The 17,655-nt window shown below is 39.0% G+C and overlaps 1 protein-coding gene across 4 annotated transcripts in view; it reads right to left on the reverse strand.

Moving 5' to 3' along the window:
* pax5 (paired box 5) overlaps positions 1 to 17,655 on the reverse strand; it is a 50,770-nt gene that overhangs the window by 30,669 nt on the left and 2,446 nt on the right. For 2 of the 4 annotated variants that reach the window (XM_055157872.1, XM_055157869.1), the window contains exons 2-5: positions 8,319 to 8,484; positions 6,133 to 6,330; positions 5,519 to 5,580; positions 3,367 to 3,492 (exon numbers count right to left, since the gene is read on the reverse strand). In XM_055157872.1, the coding sequence (XP_055013847.1) occupies positions 3,367 to 3,492; positions 5,519 to 5,580; positions 6,133 to 6,330; positions 8,319 to 8,484 (552 nt within the window). Of the gene's footprint in view, positions 1 to 3,366; positions 3,493 to 5,518; positions 5,581 to 6,132; positions 6,331 to 8,318; positions 8,485 to 14,128; positions 15,243 to 17,655 lie in introns of those variants that run through there. The other 2 variants (XM_055157873.1, XM_055157871.1) reach the window with 2 other exon arrangements.

A 17,655-nucleotide genomic window follows, 5' to 3' on the forward strand; every position in this document is an offset into this window, starting at 1 on the left:
TAATTCATTATCTATAGCAGTGATACTCGCTACATTGAAAAACAATTATAGACAATAGTTTTGTGCATTTTGGTTAAAATATAACAGGCTAATGTGTGGGATGTTGCAGTTTAGAACTACTGTATTTCTGACAAAAACTTCCTATAACTTTTATATTAATATAAAGATTTAAACCATATGACTTTAAATCTGACAATAACATTTTAGTACTTGGCAAAACTATATCCTTGCTTCAGATTTCATGCAGATAAACCCCACTGTCATGTCTCATCTTTGTGCGTCCGCATGTTGTCACACAGAAGCATGTGTGTTTGTGTGACTGTGTGTTTGTGTGACTGTGTGTGTGACTGTGTGTGAGTGTGTGAGAGGCTGCTGTGTAATGTATGTCTGTGTCTGTCCATGTTGGTGCATGCTGTTCTCCCTGTTGCCCCTCGCTGTGTGTGTGTCATTATCCAGTGGGGGCTGCTCTAATGGAAGCTGTGATTAGCAATGCTGTTAATTAGACCACCGAGCCGGGCGTGCGGACCTCTGCCACAGAAAACTGCACGCACACACAGACACACATGCACACACACAAAGAGATGGGATGCAGGGGCCAACATGATGCTTCAGCCAGCCAGTGTAAGTGCAACAGAGGTCTAAGTATTTATCTTCAAACACAAAAGCAGCTCTAGTGAAATGACTAACAGACCGCACATGTAGTGAACAAAGACAAACAATGATGCGGCTAATTACTTATACTTGAACTGCAGATTTGGCAACACAGTTATAGCCATACTCTACAGGAAGTGTTGGGAAGTAACTGAATACATGTACTGGGAATAATATATCTTGAATATAATTTGGGTTCTTGTATTCTGGTACAGTTATTCTTTCATTTGGTAGTATTCAGAATACAGTTACTGTTCTAAATTCATAGGAATACATTGTTGTTCTCGATCACACAATTTAGGCTTCAAACTGCACAGAAACAGTGAGAAAAATAGACAACTCTGCTCTTGTGGTGAGGCATATGTGATTTTTCCATCTCCAATTAGTAATAAATAAATGTCAGACAAACATAAAGCTGTTTTGACTTATATGTTTCATTTAACAATAATTTAAATGCAACTTGATTAAAAAGTACTAAATATTCAGAATACAGTACTCTGATTGGACCATGTATCGGAATACATTATAAAATACATTCTAGCGCAGGTATTGAGTATTCTGTAACTAAATACATTTTGTTCTTCCCATCACTGACTACAGGGTGAATACTTTGTGCTACATTTGTGCAATTACATATGTTAGAAAAAAATACTGACTCTATGAAAATATTATAGGCCACTTTGAAGGCAGCAAGTGTAATGTCCCTGTCTCCTAGAAGGTGACTTGTAATCACAAAACATAAAATACAGTATTATCTGGAACCTGCTTTGACCAAATGTCAAGTGTCCAAAATGAAATAGGGATTAGCAATGTAAAAACATGGAAAAAGAAGGACAGTGCTGAACCTGACTGAAATTATGTGCAGTTTAATCTTTAGCACAGCACAAGCTAATGTCGCTAGAGCTGTGTCAGCAGTTTGTATTTATTTATTCATTATTATAAATTCAGAATGTGTTTTTCTACACAGTAATGTCACTGAATAGTCCAAAGAGGCTGTCAACTATTTAGTTACACAGCTGCATGGTCAATCTATTAAATGTCTGTTTAGAGGAGTAAGAAAAATCCCAAACTGTATTGTGTTGTTTGGTAAATTGTAGTTTTGTAGTTTTGAGAATAGGATTAGGATAATCTCTGTGACTGTGATAATTACGATCACTACTACAGCTAAATACTACAGCTAAGGCTTTAACATGTTAAAGTGTTAAAAAATTATTTCATAACACTTTAAAAACACATGTCATCTCCTTCAGTGTTATTATTGGTTGTTTTCCCATAATATGCAGTAAAAGGGTCCAAGTCTAACCTTCACCTGAGCCTCTTGTCCTGGCTTCTTCTTCTTTCAGCTCCAGCATTACTGTATTCCTCATCATGAGCGCTGCCTTTGTGTGTCTCTCTGAGTGTGTGTGAAAGCCCCCAGTGGCGCTCTGTCACCCCCCCTCTTGCTCCGACATCTGGTCCTGTCTCATTTACGGTTGGAGAATGTCGGTGTGATGGCTTTTTAATGCTACTGACAGTGCTACGTACACACATGTACATCAGCATGCTCCCCTCTATTAACATGCAAGCCGCATTGATCCACTATGACAGCATATACGATCAATAGTGCATGCATAAACTGGCTTCTCAGCTAGATCTGGATGTTAGTAAACAAAAAAGTGGTGCGGGATGGAGATGTTTGGTTTAGAAACTCCCATGATGCAACACTCACATCTGGCATTGATTCTCAGGTGTGGACACAACTTAGAAGTTGTTTGTGTGTTGTTCTCTTGATGTACAGTGAAAACAGAAACTGAATGTTTAGGTTTGCCTGGGTTATAGTTTCAATAAGCCAGATGACTATTCTAATGAAATATCGACATTTATCAAGGTTTAGAGTTGTTAAAAGTGCATATTGCTTTAGGCTGGTTTTAATTTGTGGAAAACCAGTCAAAAGTTTGGACACACTTTTCCTACTTTATTTCTGTGATTATTTACACTATATATTCTCACTGAAAGCATCAAAACTATGAATGGACACATATGGACTGTAGCAAACAAAAAGAACTCAAAACTTCTTTTAGATTAAAATCAATTAAAAATATCCACCCTTTGCTTTGAACCCTGCATCTTGGTCTTTCTTGACCCTGACATCGCACACCTCTGAGGTGAAAACCATTTCAGGAAACTTCATCACGAAGCTCATGGAGAGAAGGCCAAGGGTTTTTAGTGCTTTCACCAAAGCAAAGGATGGCTACATGGAGGATTTGAATATAAAATATATAATATATATTCAGATGAGTTTTTCTTCTACCTTCTTCTAGTTTCTACCTTTTTTCTTTACCACATACATGTGTCCAAACTTTTTGTGGCACTCCTGCTGAAACCACAAACTCGTAAGCTACGTAAGCTAAGTGTTATTTGTCTGGATATTTGAATAAGTGGAATTCAAACCAATATACATCAGGGCTTTAATGAAACTGAAACATGAGTTATGAAATGTTTTAATGGGATAAGCATTTGCGTACATGACGGTCAGTGCTGTTTTTCTAAAGAGAGCCTTCAAACATATACCCAGTACAATAAGTCAGAAGCATGCATCTGAAACGGGGTCAAGTCTCCTACTGTGTATTTCAAGTGTAGTTTTTGGTGTAATTTAATTTGATCATATCCATGGACAGACAATGGACAGCTTAAGAAAATCACATCCACTAAGAGTCTGAGAGTCTATTATCCTACCTTCATCTCTCTTCCTCTTGCCCACATCAGTTGCCGAGCTGATACCCAGAATCCCACTGATTGAGTAGGAGGAGCCTGCTGAATCACTGGTCACTGCAGAAACCTGGGTGGCAGCTACAGATGTCCCTGCAAAAAAGAATAAAAAGAGAATTAATAACAGCAAAAATAGAAAATGAGTAAAACTGATAAAAGTATCAAAAATGAAAGGATATAGGTATTCTGTTGTTGTGATCACACAGATGGAAAGAACAAGGACTAGTAGTTTCAGACACTGACTGAAGTTAGCTGTTGTAAATATGGATGTTTGAAACTATTGTGCTTGCCCCTTCAAATGCCAAAAGTATCGTGAATAGACTACAGATCTATATGTTATTGTGTGTAAAATTATAGTTCATCTTAAATGTATTGATTCTTGAGATTAAGTCAGAAGTATTTGCCAGATTAAAACTTGAAACACTTGTTGTTGATAGTCGTATGGTTTTAATCACCAGGTGTTAATAATGTGTTTTAAAGTCACAAATCTTCCATAATCTCTAAATAAGTGGATCTTGTTTAATCTTCTTTTTTAGTGACAACAGTGAACCTTAAAAAGAAGAAAAAGGACATAGGCCAGGCAGTGTAGTATGAGTGAGAGTATTTGTACTGCTCTAATCTTTCCCTGAAGGAGACAAGTTGGTTTGTGGGCGACACAGCGGCGTACTCGTCATCGCTTCACTGACACACACACAACATGGAGTCAGTCACTTTCTGGTCTCTTATCAGCGCCCTGTGAGCGGACGGTGGTGCTGAGTGACAGTATGGTATCCCAGGAGGGACAAGAAAGGTGCAGAGAGACAGACATCCTAATCCATACTCCCAGCAGACCCCCGAACACACACACATACACATAGAAAGTAGGATCTAAATAAAAATAGACAAACTCACAGGATCAAGGTCCCTTCTAGCCACTTCTGCTAACAACAAGGGGGCGATAATGAATGCATATCCCTCCTTTTTCTCCAACACTTGATTTAGCACTTCAATTATCTGATTTTCTTTTCTCTTTCTTTTTTTTAATCTGGAACGCAACGCTTTTATTCGGCAAATCCAAATGTTCAATTTTCCGCCCGGGAGTGGGACCATTTATCTGTGTAATCTCAGTGTGTCGATGTGCGTCTAGGTGCAGCTAGGTGTGTGCGCGAAAGAGGCAAGTAGCGCTGCGTGTGAAATTAATTTAGATTAATAGACAATGCATGATTATGAAGATACGAGAGACAGGGAATCCACTTTGGGGCGGAGTGGGAGATTGACTGCGCTGTGTAATGTATGTGCACGACTATAGTATGAAATACGGTAATAGATATATGGCTTTGGGAGACTTAAATCCAACACAATCTGATATCTGGAGTTGTGCATGTAAATTAGCATAATAATAAAGAGACTGGATTCTTGACATGATGTCACACCAGCACTGGCATTTGCATGTATGGTGTTAGCAGAATAAAATCGATTGAGGAAAAACGGTAATTTTAAGCAAACTGTAAATGAATTGTGAGTTTATTCATTGGGGAAACATGTCAATATTGGCACAGAGGACCTCCACAACACAACGCAAATAAGTGTGTTTGAGATTTACATACAGATGTTTGATGCATAAACTGTTGAGGTAAAGACCCTGTCATCTCTGGTCTCAAGCTTTACAGGTTAGGCTTGGTTGTATGTTAAACGTTTGAGAAATACTTTTTTGACAGATTTTTTGCCACTAGCTGTAACCAAACGTGGGTATTGAACGTGACGCTTCTTTCTTGCATGGTACTGAGTTTAACAATCAAACAGCGGTTTTCCACCAGTGTTATATGTGAAAGGGGTTAGACATTAGATTCTGCATAATCCTTTTGAGCATTACTGTGTCACTCTTCTTTCTTCATGTTACACTGTGTACTAAATTGCTTAAATAAAATAAAATGAATGAATGAACGGTATTATTAACGTGATTGAAATTGTATGATATAAATGACAAGAATGCATTGGAATTTGAAAGCCCTTACGATGTGTTACATTTGTCAAACAGTGCTGATGTGAAGACTGTTTCTGTATTTGATCTACCGCTGTCTATTTTCACAGTCCAAGCTTTGCTCCCACTGAACTGTGCATCTTCGCAGGCAGCACTTACCTAAGTTGTGAGCCGCCACTGAGCCTGTTTGGCCCGGCTGCTGAACCTTAGTCCGAATGATCCTGGTGGAGAGAGGAGAGCAGATATTAGCGAGGATCTGGGTGACACAGGAACATGAGCGTTGTGGGAACAGCCCTGTATGTGTGCCAGTCTGTGTATGTGTGTATTTGTGTGTGTGAAGTGGCTGAGGCAGGCTGACATGGCAAAGGGGCCTCACACTTCCTGCTTGGCTGCTCATGCAAACCCTATTCCTCCTCTCTCCATCCTTTCTTTTCCTCTCCTCCCCTGCTCCCCTCTGTTACTCCGGACCTTTTTTTTTCCTCCAAAGCATGGCCCTTTTATATGATGCTTATTCCCTTCCTTGCTCCAGCACACCTTACGTTCCTTTTGTTCACCTATTTTGCCCCCTCTCACTCTCTTATTACACTATCCCTCCTTCGTAGTGCTGTGCTCAGGGGGAAAGCCTTGTCATTGTACTACCGTGTTGAACCACTGAGCTGCAGCCCCTTCATACATATGGAGGTCTCTTAGCTGGTCACTATTCCGCACGCATATGAAACAGTATATCCTACCTCCACCCTGGATACCTGTTGCTATACGTGCTATGGCATCACCTGTTGATGGAGCTGACGCTGGGGACGCTGTCGTTGTCACACACTCTCTCCGCGAGCAGTCTGTCCCGGATCTCCCAGGCAAACATGGTGGGGTTTTGGCGTTTGTAATCGGCTATTTTGTCAACCACTTTGGGTGTAGCAACCTTTGGTTTGGAGCCCCCGATAACGCCGGGGCGGATGCTGCCTGTCTCATAGTACCTGCAAAAAAAAACAAAAAAAAACACATTGAATAAAAATAGTCAAATTATTTTTTAACTGTTATATCCAGCCAAGTCTGCAATCTACTCTGTCTGGTATAAGGTATGTCTTCTATTACAAAGTGTTATATTCATCACATTTTCATTAATTTCTGCCTCAGATTTTAGCCCTTACGAGCCAAAGATAACAAGTATAGGATGAACTTTTAAGACTCAATTAACTGCTTTTCAAATTTTGCTTTGTTCAATTTGTAATTATAGATATATTCCAAAAGATATTGAAACTAGTAACTATTTTGAATTGAAATTGAGTTTTACTACATGACTTATCTTGCTGCCAGCTTTCTACAGTTGAACTGAGTCATTTAACACAACATTTAAAAAGTAAAACATGCATTAAACTATGATCTTCTCTCAATCAAGTTCACAAGATAATGACAAAACTACATTGCTTAACACACTTCATCCATTATTGTTATTTCCTCCAGAGTGAGGTAAAGAGGACCACAGATCTTCGCACAGATAGTCAAGTGTCCACCATGGCTATTTCATGAATGTATTTGCATGCGCATGGGGCACAGGGGGCAGGGGGAACAGCAAATGCGCTACAAAGCTTGAAAAAAAAAAATGGGGGGATGCGGAGAGCGGATGCAAGCTGTCAGTCAGTCTTAAACCTGCTGCTCTGCCTGTTTCCCCTTCTCATTCTCTCCCTTGCACTGTATGCTAGAGTAATCCCTTCCCTCTAGATGTGTGTTCTGTAAAAAGCAATGCCACATTTTCTTGTCTTCCCCGTTTCCATTCTGCTCATTTTAACCATTTGATATTTTTTTCATAAGCACCGCTCACGAAAAATACTACCAAAATGGATTTAAATGATTCACAGGCAAATCATCAGTGAATAAAGTGGTTATTGATAGCACACATAGAGAATTCAAGTTGATGGTTTTTTTTTTGTTTTTTTTTTTCCTGTTGGCACCACAGAGACACAGAAGAGGATAAAACAAACGCATCCCACCAACACCACCCTCTCCACTAACTCTCCCCCCTCCTCCTCGCAGTAACGCTTCAGTGAGTTGAACGTCCAGGACAGGGGAGAGAGAGAGAGATACAGAGGCAAAGAGAGAAGAGAAAAGAGAGAGAGACCAAAGGGAGAACAATGAGCAACACATTTTTTGATATAGCTACGGGTCGCTACCGGCTAATCCTTCCCCCTTTTTCTGTCCCCACAAAACGGTCTCTGTGTCTAGTACTTTTTCCGAACATTCTGATTGTCTTTTATAACCATTCGCCAGTTTCCTTGTTCCCTTCATTTCGGGGAGGGGTGCAGAAATATGGTGCCACTTTTTTCATTTTGATGCAAATTTCCAAAAAAGTGATGAATCTGTTCCCCCTTTGTGGGCCTTTCTTCTCCAGGGGACGGAACGAGCATGGATTTTAGTCTTGGATTTAGCTTTGAAAAGGCAGAGGTAGACAGACATGGATGTGGAAAAAGGGAGGAGAGGTCAAGATGGGAATAACATGTCTTGAATTATTATATAGTACTTTGAACAGAGGATGTCGCTAAATTGTCCTATGACTATGTATCTTTTTATGAAGAAATACATGAGTTCCAATTAATCAACTTGGCTGATGCTTTGAGGTTTGGACTAGAATTAAATAACACTGGTGGATATCAAGAGTATTAAAGCAATTTCAATATTTTTAGCAGTTTAATGCATTTTTGATCAGCAAAACTAAATTTGAAAAAGGCATTTGGTGAAGAAGGGGAATAAGTTAGAAAAATATTTGCTTGGTCTCTCTAAGAATTAAACTAAAAAAATACTGTTATTATATTATATTTCCTACTCCTTGAAAGTGAAAAAAAAAGCAATGGACACTCAGATGACCAGTGTCCAAAGCGTCTTTAATTTTAGTTTCAGCAAAATACCTTTGTTAAATCATTTCTTTTTGTTGCTTTGGACCACAGTACAGATATTTCCTGTGTCTTACCTGCCCAGTATCTTGCTTACACATCCGTGGCTAACTCGTAGTTGTCGTGAAATATCACAGGGCCGTACTCCTTGGTGAGCGAGTTCCACTATTCGCTGCCGAACCACATCTGGAAGAGGGCGTCCGTTTACAAACACGCCTCCGAGCTGGTTCACACCTCCATGTCCTACAAGAGACAGGATCAGATCAAGGTTTAAGCACAGATAGCACTATTGAAGTACCACTACAAGAGTTACACACTAGATACTCTCTTTTTATGGCAAAGACAATGTACTTATACTGTGACACAAATAATCTGAAATAAATCTGTTGCTTAGATTTAGACTTAGACAAACTTTATTGATCCATGATGGAAATTATTTGGACACAGTAGCTCTTATATCACAAAATAAGTAGCAAAGAGACTGGTGTCAAATAAGGCATAATTATATAAATGTATATGTACAAGTAAATAAAATATAGAAATATAGTCCTACAAATATATCTCAGCTATATACAAAACACCATTATCCATGCTTAGGACTGGCAAAGACAATACTGTGATAAAAATGATCATAAATGCACCTGTTACCTCCATTTTTCAATCATTATAAACAGATTTTGACCTGTTTTGTTTTGTTTGTAACATGCACATTAAGACCAAGTGAATGAAAAAGACGCAAACCCGATGTAACTTATATAATGGTATGCAAAGTTAGCAGAGCCACTTGGTCAGGTCCTGTGCCCACGGCTGGAGTCAGTTTAACTCAAACACCAGTGATTTCCTTTCTGCCACTTATTTATCTTGTTCAGCATAATGGCAGCAGTCGAAACTCTTCCAAAAGTGCAATCTTGGCCCATTTTCACCGCAGGCAGGCTAAGCTAACACTGCAAGTAAATGAAGGGATTTCAATTAATTATTGACCAAGGCCTGGCCCCGACCCCTTTTACTGAAAGATACAGCTAATATTCCCCCTGAGGGATAGCAGAACCAAGACTGCTGCTAAAAGGACAGAATGCTAACAACACAACAGAAGGACAGTATGGAAAACATATACTATATTTTTACTCATATTTTTTAAATCCTCATTACATTACACATAAATATTTTGGAGGTTACTGGTAAAATTTGAGCAATGTTATAAAGATTAAAATCAAATGGCTGAATGGAGATGGCAACTGTTTTTTCTTTGACCTTGACATTTTGGGTATATTCACCAACTCACCAAATATGCCCAAATTAAAAAACAAACAAACAAACAAAAAAGCAATATTTTATCATTATGATCCTCCAGTCTCCAAATCCAAACAAAAACAGCGGCTGGGTGTACATGTATCTCAGCACAAAATTTTAGCATGCATCTCTGTCTTAGGCAAATACTGTATATTGTGCACATATGTGACCAAAGGCACAGTAAATCCAGAATCTCTCCTGCCCATAATCCAGCACATGGCTTTTTGTATTACCATGGTGATTACGTCTTTAGGGGGAAGCACACACATGCACACTAATCCTTGCTGTGGGGGTAATAGATTTTAAACACATTAGCCCAGCAGGGATACCCCCTAAAACACAAAGCTGGTCCCGAACCTGTCCAACTCATTTCTCCGTCAGCAGTAAGTACACAAGCACATGCACTTAAAATTATTAAAAACACTATGATCTACATATTTGAATAAATACAGATATATTTTCAGACAACGTAAGTTACAAAAAGTCTAAACTCTTCTTATTCTGTCTCTATCTTTATCTATGAAAACCTTACTCTATGTCTAATTAAAATCATCTTGTTTCCAGTAAGGTTTGGTGGTATGAACCTTAAGAACTCTAAGAACTGAAGTCTTCTTATATTTGTTATTGGAAGATTGTGATATGTCCATAGATTGCACATTCCCATTACACACATGCACCAATGTGGAGTCAAAACCCTTACATTCTACCAAACAAAACATGCTATTTCCAAATGACACCCTCTCCCACTTTATTTTTTTGAGATAGAAGAAGGCTCATTATGCAGATTGTGGCTGCAGACAGCACAATTTAAAAAAGCAATCACTTTTCACAAAAGGCAGCAATATAGAGACAGACCAAGCTCTTTATGTCATGTGAGCTCCAGCAGCAGTGGGCCTCCAAATGCCATGAAATGTAACAAGCACTGAACTTCTAAGACTACATAATCACATTAGCTGGATCAGTAACAAGTGACATTTATGAGCACATTTAAAGAAACAAGACATAATTATAGGGGGACTGAAGCAGGAAGTCATTTTAGAAGCATCTTTTAAACAGAAAGAGGAATTAAAGTAGCCAAAATAAATATAATAAAAACCATACAAGGTTCAAAGGTACTAAGAGGGATATTAAGAGGGATGAAAATATTATTTATAAAACAAATTAGACATTTTGAACACAACCACCTTCACTTTTGAGCATATTATGATGTCAGATAAACCCATCCTATACACTTATAGTTATTCTGCATCATTTTGAGAGTAAAAATACAAGCCTCAAAATATAAAATGTTATATATTCATAGCACTTTTAATTTAACCCTGAATTTGGCATTTTTGTAAGATAGGACATGTGCTTGTATTCCCATATCAAAAAGATGCCCAGTCTGGATGAGACTGTCCTGTAAAATAAAGTACTGTGCAAAAACTACTGCACAATGCAGTACAATATGAGAAATATAATAAATTATTTTCATTATGGAACTTTTCTCCAGGTTTATTTTGCCAATGTCCAAAAGTGCTAACACAGACTCTCTGGTGACCTGGCCTGATTCAGGTCTTCTGTGCTGTCAGGATGCTTTTGTAGAAGAGTTTTACAAAGGCCTGATTCCTCCATGCATTTTATTATGATCATTATGTTCTGAGACCTTTGGCTGCAGGCGTATAGCAGCCTACTGCTCCTGACTACATGTATCTCCACAGATCTCTCCATTCTTCCCTTTTTCACTCCGTGCCTTCTCCTCAGATAAGAGTAAATGAAATGGGTCCTTTCCCACTTACCTATCTAGGCCACGGCATGGAATGTGCCATGCTTTGTAAGGCGATGGAAAGGAATGACTGTAGCCTACAAAAAGGCTTTTCCGATAACTATTTATTCACTTATCTGTGTATTTACTGTTAGCATTAGCTGTTGAGGCTCTCACATTCTTGGGATTATGTGTTTGAAATTTATTTTCTGAGCCCAGAAATATACTGATAATAAATACCAACACTTGAAAGCATTTGTTTATCATTGACTTCACACAAAATAAGTAAGAAATTCTCCTGTTTACACTGTCATTGTGGATAGAGTATGCTTCATTTTGGTTTGGAGAGCTTCAGATTTCAGATAACATGCGCGTAAAAGCAAATTATAAACTACCAAACAAATGTGGACACCTATGCCTATTCAATTAACAGCAGCGCCTTGTAAGGTTTACTTAACCAAAGATTGTGCCAAATTAGAGCATTTTTGTTTCTGGGCCTTGAGTCTCAGGAGGCTGCAGTGAAGCAGCAGAGGCAGTTTATTTTCAGTTTTGAGGAAAAAAACAAATCAGACAGGACTATAGAGGTCATTATGCATACCACTTGTATTTTATTTATTTAGCTTTTTATAGCCCTGCTTCCTCCCTAAATGTTTGATTGATTCAGTGTTACCTAGGAGAAGATAACGCCAAATGTATTTGCGCTTCTCCATCCAGAAAATAAGCTCTATTAGTCTCTGTGTCTCTCAGAGTTCTCCTGTCCCCCCTTTTCCTCTTCTGTCCACGGCTCTATCTCTCTCCTACTCCTCTGCCTCGTCACGGCCTGACGCCTCAAAAATAAAGCAAAGGAGAAAATCACTACTCAACGCCAGCGTTTTTTCCCCCCTCTTTTTTCTTGCTATAAAATAGCAGGCAGAAATTACTTTTGGCTTGAATGCTGGAAGTTGCACATTGGAATACAGATGAAACGCATTTCCTTCAGCAAACACTCCTCCGGTCTCCGAGATGTCCAAAGATTTTAAATTCCTTTAAATTGTTTTAAATGCTTTATTTGAAGATGTATTGTTTTATTGTTAAAACACGCTGCGTAAAGGTATCGTCACTAGGCCGAGGTTCCACAGCGTCTATTTGCGCACAAATCCATGAGTTAATGTTGGAGTAATATTGTCACTTTTAAACAATAGGCTATGTCATTCTTCGTTTAGTTTCCATTCGTCAGTGATTCTGTGTTTTTCTTTTGACTGACTCAGGAATGGATGACCAAGGTATAGGCCGCAGTCCTGCCTGCTTAATATTCAGCATACCATCATTAACATTACAATGCGTTATTATGAAATTCAACTCATTACCATCACAATTACCTGCTATAGATTTTTCAAACATTGCTGCAATATATTTGACCTCAAAACACCCTAGAAGGAAGGCCCTGTGCAATAAAAAATATTGCTCATAATAATCAGAATTGTATATAAAAGGTTTTTAGGTTTTTATAATGTTGTGTTCATACGATTCAAAAAGTCACACCACCGTTCGTGTGCATAAATCCAAACATACAACTTTAACGAAAAAAAATATCACGGTTCATGATTAAATAAAGCTTAAGTCTTATATTCATATAAGGAGGAGAGACATAAACGCATTTGATTACTTTTAACCTTTAACATTTTAGCATGTAGGCCTTGGCGTTTTAAACCGTCCCGAGACTGTGACATATAAACTATAACTTAAGCTACGCTCCAGGCTCTACCAGCAACACCAGTAGTGCGAATCATTGGCTGTGGTAAAATCAACACCGATAGCAAAGATGATTCGTTCTAGTTTTGAATGTGAATGAATGTGGGGAGCACATTTAGTGTCGCAAAAATAACGCACCATGGGAACCTGTGTCACACGTATGTAATCAGTTCCCCCGGATCATAAAGCCAAAAAAACTGTCTCATTCATATAAGCTACATTTCACTTTTTTGAATTCATGCGACAAAAGACAAGCAAATAAGTCATAATTATAATATAGTAAAACAACAGTGCAAGACCGGCCATGTCACGACTGAGTAACCAAGTCCCACATCCCGCGCGCACCTGCTCTGCTTCTGTGCGTGTGCGCGTGGGTGGATGAGTACACCGTGTGGACAGTGTGCGTGCACCTTTTCAGTCACTGTTAAGGGTCAACAACAAAGTCTAGCCTTGTTTTTTATAAGAAGACCTGAGCAGACCTCGTGCGTAATGTGCGCTACGTGTTCTGCGTCTAACCCAGTTTGTGGATCAAGTTCAGCTTTTAGTCATGCTTTGTTAGATCCTCTCCCCCTCATTCTCTCCCTGTGGCCCTCAGGAAAGGGACAGGGCGGACACGCAACACAAGGCTCACCCACACACACCAAACCACAACAAAGCAATGGAACCTGGGACCAAAATCACCAACTTTTTAAACAAAAATGCCATGAACAATTGTCTTTCAGTTGGGTATGGCTTTGCAAATTAATATAATGATCGCAATAAACATTTATTCAGTAATAAAATTTCAGGCCTGTGTTGCTCATAGAAATGCATCTATTTAAAAATAAAACAACTACCTCCATGGAAATTGTTTGCATGTTGTTCACAGTATGCGCCAAACTTTTTCATCAAGTGAAACTTCAACCAGATACTAATAAATAGGAAAATAAAATATTCAGCACATTCAACTATTTAGGCCTATTATCCAGTTTTACAAGAGCGGTGGTGACGTTATGTAGGGTTTGAGTGTCAAACTATTCATTTTTCAAATTTTGAAACTATTAGACTAAAAAGGCTTGAACATGTGGCTGGTTTAAAACAACGTGGAGGAATGCAAGTACATAAATCAAGGTGTAAACTTACTGTGCATTGCTGCGAACGGGTCGTGCTTACAGTGAATCTCCATGAGTGATGTGGGGCTGCGGGGCCCCGTTTCAGAACGAGGCTCTTCAAAATACCACTGGACCCCCAGTTTCAGCCTGCCGCCTTTTCCACTTCGACAGCCAAAGAAGCGCACAAGGGCAAAGCGTAAATGTTTCAAGTTATTACAATTCTATGCCCGCAGAATTGCTGCCAGATTAGTTTAGTAAAAAACACTCATAGTTGTAACGTGTTTGGGATATAAAAAATACTTGGCTGATGAACAAATAACAGTGAGAATAGTGAGAATCGGATACAGACTTCCACCTCATGGGGACGGGACGCACCAAGCTCTGTTCTGGTGTCTCCAAAACCAGAGGAGCTTCACCACAGCGGCAGCGCTCATTCCTTCTATTTATCTTTAATCAAAAAGCTGTGGTTAAAAATAATAATAATAATAATAAAATAAAATAAAAAATTCTAGTGGTCTGCCCTCGGTCCTTCTTCTGTGCGGTCCGATGGTGTGACTTCTAAAATAACTTTTTTGTTTCTGAGATGTACTTAAGATACTTGAGAAATAAAGAAATAACATAACAAATTACTAAATGGATTTGGTCCAAGATAGATTGGTCCCCCAGTGACTGAGATGAGTCTTCGGACAACTGTCTCCTGTCTGTTAAAATGCAGCATGGGAATGCTACAACCGCATCCTTCTGAGTGTGTTAAATCTTGACGCACAAAAAGCGTAACACAGCAATAGTCTTGAGCTGTTCAGTTCTGTCCTCCAATGTGAATAGATGGCAGTAGGCTGAACCGCAGTTCTCTGTTGTAACCGGGTCTCACAGCTCACTGACTCTCTCAGGGGATCCGGGTCTGAACGTCACTTTTGAGACAAAATTGTTGGCTTTAAAGAGAAGCAAAAACAGTCCTGACTTGTCCAAGTAGTTGTCTCCCAAAGACGTCAGAGCCGTGGCGTGGACACAAACACCGGCGTTATGATGAGACGGAGAAAAACTCGCGGCGCCCAGCGTCCACTGTGGCGCGCACAGCGTTTCAGGACCTGCTCTCGTGCGGACAGCGCCAGCAATCCTAACCTCCACGCGCCGGCCACCTGCCCGTCACTCACTTCCGTTTCAGCCAATCACAGAGTGAGCGCTGAGGACACGTCACAGTCAATTCTGGACAGCAAAAGGAGGGGGGGTTCAGTGATTGGCTGATGCTTATCCCACGGGCCAATGACACCCTGAACGTACTGTCAAGCAGCCAATGCGAAGGCACGAGCAGGCGACGCACCGAGAGGATGATTTTATGTTTAATTTCAATTAAGGAAGCAAAACCTAGCTCCATACAGTTTGCGCTCAATTTATTCATGTCAATATTAAAGAGCTAATTAATGGTGTATTAAAAATGAGGATTAAGCCTTTAAAGTGTTTACAGAAACGTAAATATTAGCCTATATTGCCACATATGTATATTCAGAGATTTGAGCCAAGAAAAAAAAAAAAATCTAAATACAGAGCTTAATATAAAAATATAGCCTATTTTTGCTTGCAGCCTATCAGTATCTTTTGTGAGATGTCAGTTTCCCCGAAAACAACTGGCATGTGTAATTTCCTTGTTCGAACACAATGCTATAAATGTTTAGCTTGAGGAGAAAATTTGAGGGGAGAGCAAATGAAAGATGCATTGGCACTCATTACTTAATTGATTGCGGATCCAAACGGATGTGGTGTTTAATGAAATGCAATTGCAACGAGCAGCAGTAAGGCTCTGGTCTAAACAAACTAAGGCATTCAATACATGCTGGTCCCACCTGATTTGAGAGGGCAGATCTAACTCCCGCCCTTGTAATATTAACTACACAAATAGCCTAAAGCTGGAGCCAAATTAAAAACTGTTATTTCCCCTCTTCCTCTTTAGACAGTTAATCATTTTAGATTTTCCATGTTTACACTTTGGAAGAAGACCTTTAGCTTGATCTCTAGTCTGTTCATTCTTGAATCCTCATCAACTAACCCTGATATGCCTTGATATATTTTTACCATTCCCCCATATTAACAAAATGTGTGATGTTGCAGAGGGATTTTGAAAAGGTTAATATACCCTATTTTTTATGAGTGTATTTCGTTTCTGTTTTGATTTGATTTTGCTTTGGATAGCACCCTTCCTGAATGCAAACCTGACTTTGATCTCATAATGACCCCAAGGAGGACACATCCATACAGCTTACCCATCAAAATAGTCCAACAGAGTTTATGCTGATAGATCTATGCTGAAATGCCACAAGACATAGCTGGAGTTGGCCTTGCTTTCTTTTGGCTGCTGGCATTTACAACGTACACCACGAGGGGGCGTTTAAGTTTTGGGGCCTACACAACAGCACTTAAAATGAATAGAGACTATGACTAGCTTATATTTCGACAACAGACGACTCATATTTTATATAGTTATTTAAGATACTATCCAGTTAACCGTAGGCCTACATCAAACCAAACAAAGCTCAATATTGTTCAGCTATAAATCTCTTACCCACCATATTGCTTTATTGCGCTTGGTCTAAAGCTTTACGATATTATAAAGTAGCACTTAATCCCTAATATTTTGCATTTTCAAAAAAATAACCATTCAAAAACCACCTGAACAAATAACACACTTAACATATCACACATTTAACATTTGACATGAAGTACATTAAACAAAATATATACATAATATATATAAATATATATTATTATTTTTTATTTATTTTTTTTTTTATCATATTCTCTCTTGATTTAGCCTATAATAGTCAACAGTGGAAATGCCAGGTGTATGATAATTCACATCCACATCCTGACAATACTGTTTCTATTTTGGATGCTTCTTGTACGCAAACTGTTTTTATTTATTTACTAAGATACTGAGCCGAGGAGCACCCCCTTTCTTCCACCCTCCATGCGCACAAGTAAATTGCAGTCTGTGTTATTTGCAAATTAAACACATAAGCAATTAAAAATCCAAACACAATCAATCATGTATACAAATTGTTGTCGCTTTAGGGTTGGAAATTTGGAGAAAACTTCCATCAGGGTGGGACGACACGAGTCTAATCCGCGGGTCCAGGGCCATTACCATATTTCATTACCACTCCAGTGTTGGAGATGAGAGCTGGGGGGAAGATCACGATGTGTACTTTTAAAACATAGTATGTGTTGAGATAATAATTGGAGACACAGTTTGTTGTTTAACCGTTTCTCTTCTCTATTGCTTCTCACTTTCACTCTTCCCGTTTTCATCCTCCATCAAAGCCCGGCTGCTTTGGTGTTTTCGCGCCTGGGTCTCAAAACGAGAAAAAAAAGCAATGAAAAATTAATAGCGCATGTTAACTCCACCGGCTCGTTTATTACACGCCTGCTGACTGTAAACATAATGAGAAAGCTTCCGTATCTCTTTTTAAGTTTTTCATTGGCTTATAAGATATAAACTAATAAATAATATGTTGGGAGTAGGGAGTTTCTCAGAGTCTTGAGTTGGAACTGGTAGGCCTATCC

The sequence above is a fragment of the Boleophthalmus pectinirostris genome, unplaced genomic scaffold (genome assembly GCF_026225935.1).
Source record: "Boleophthalmus pectinirostris isolate CB_2022bp ecotype Guang Dong unplaced genomic scaffold, ASM2622593v1 HiC_scaffold_22, whole genome shotgun sequence".
NCBI lineage: Eukaryota > Metazoa > Chordata > Actinopteri > Gobiiformes > Gobiidae > Boleophthalmus > Boleophthalmus pectinirostris.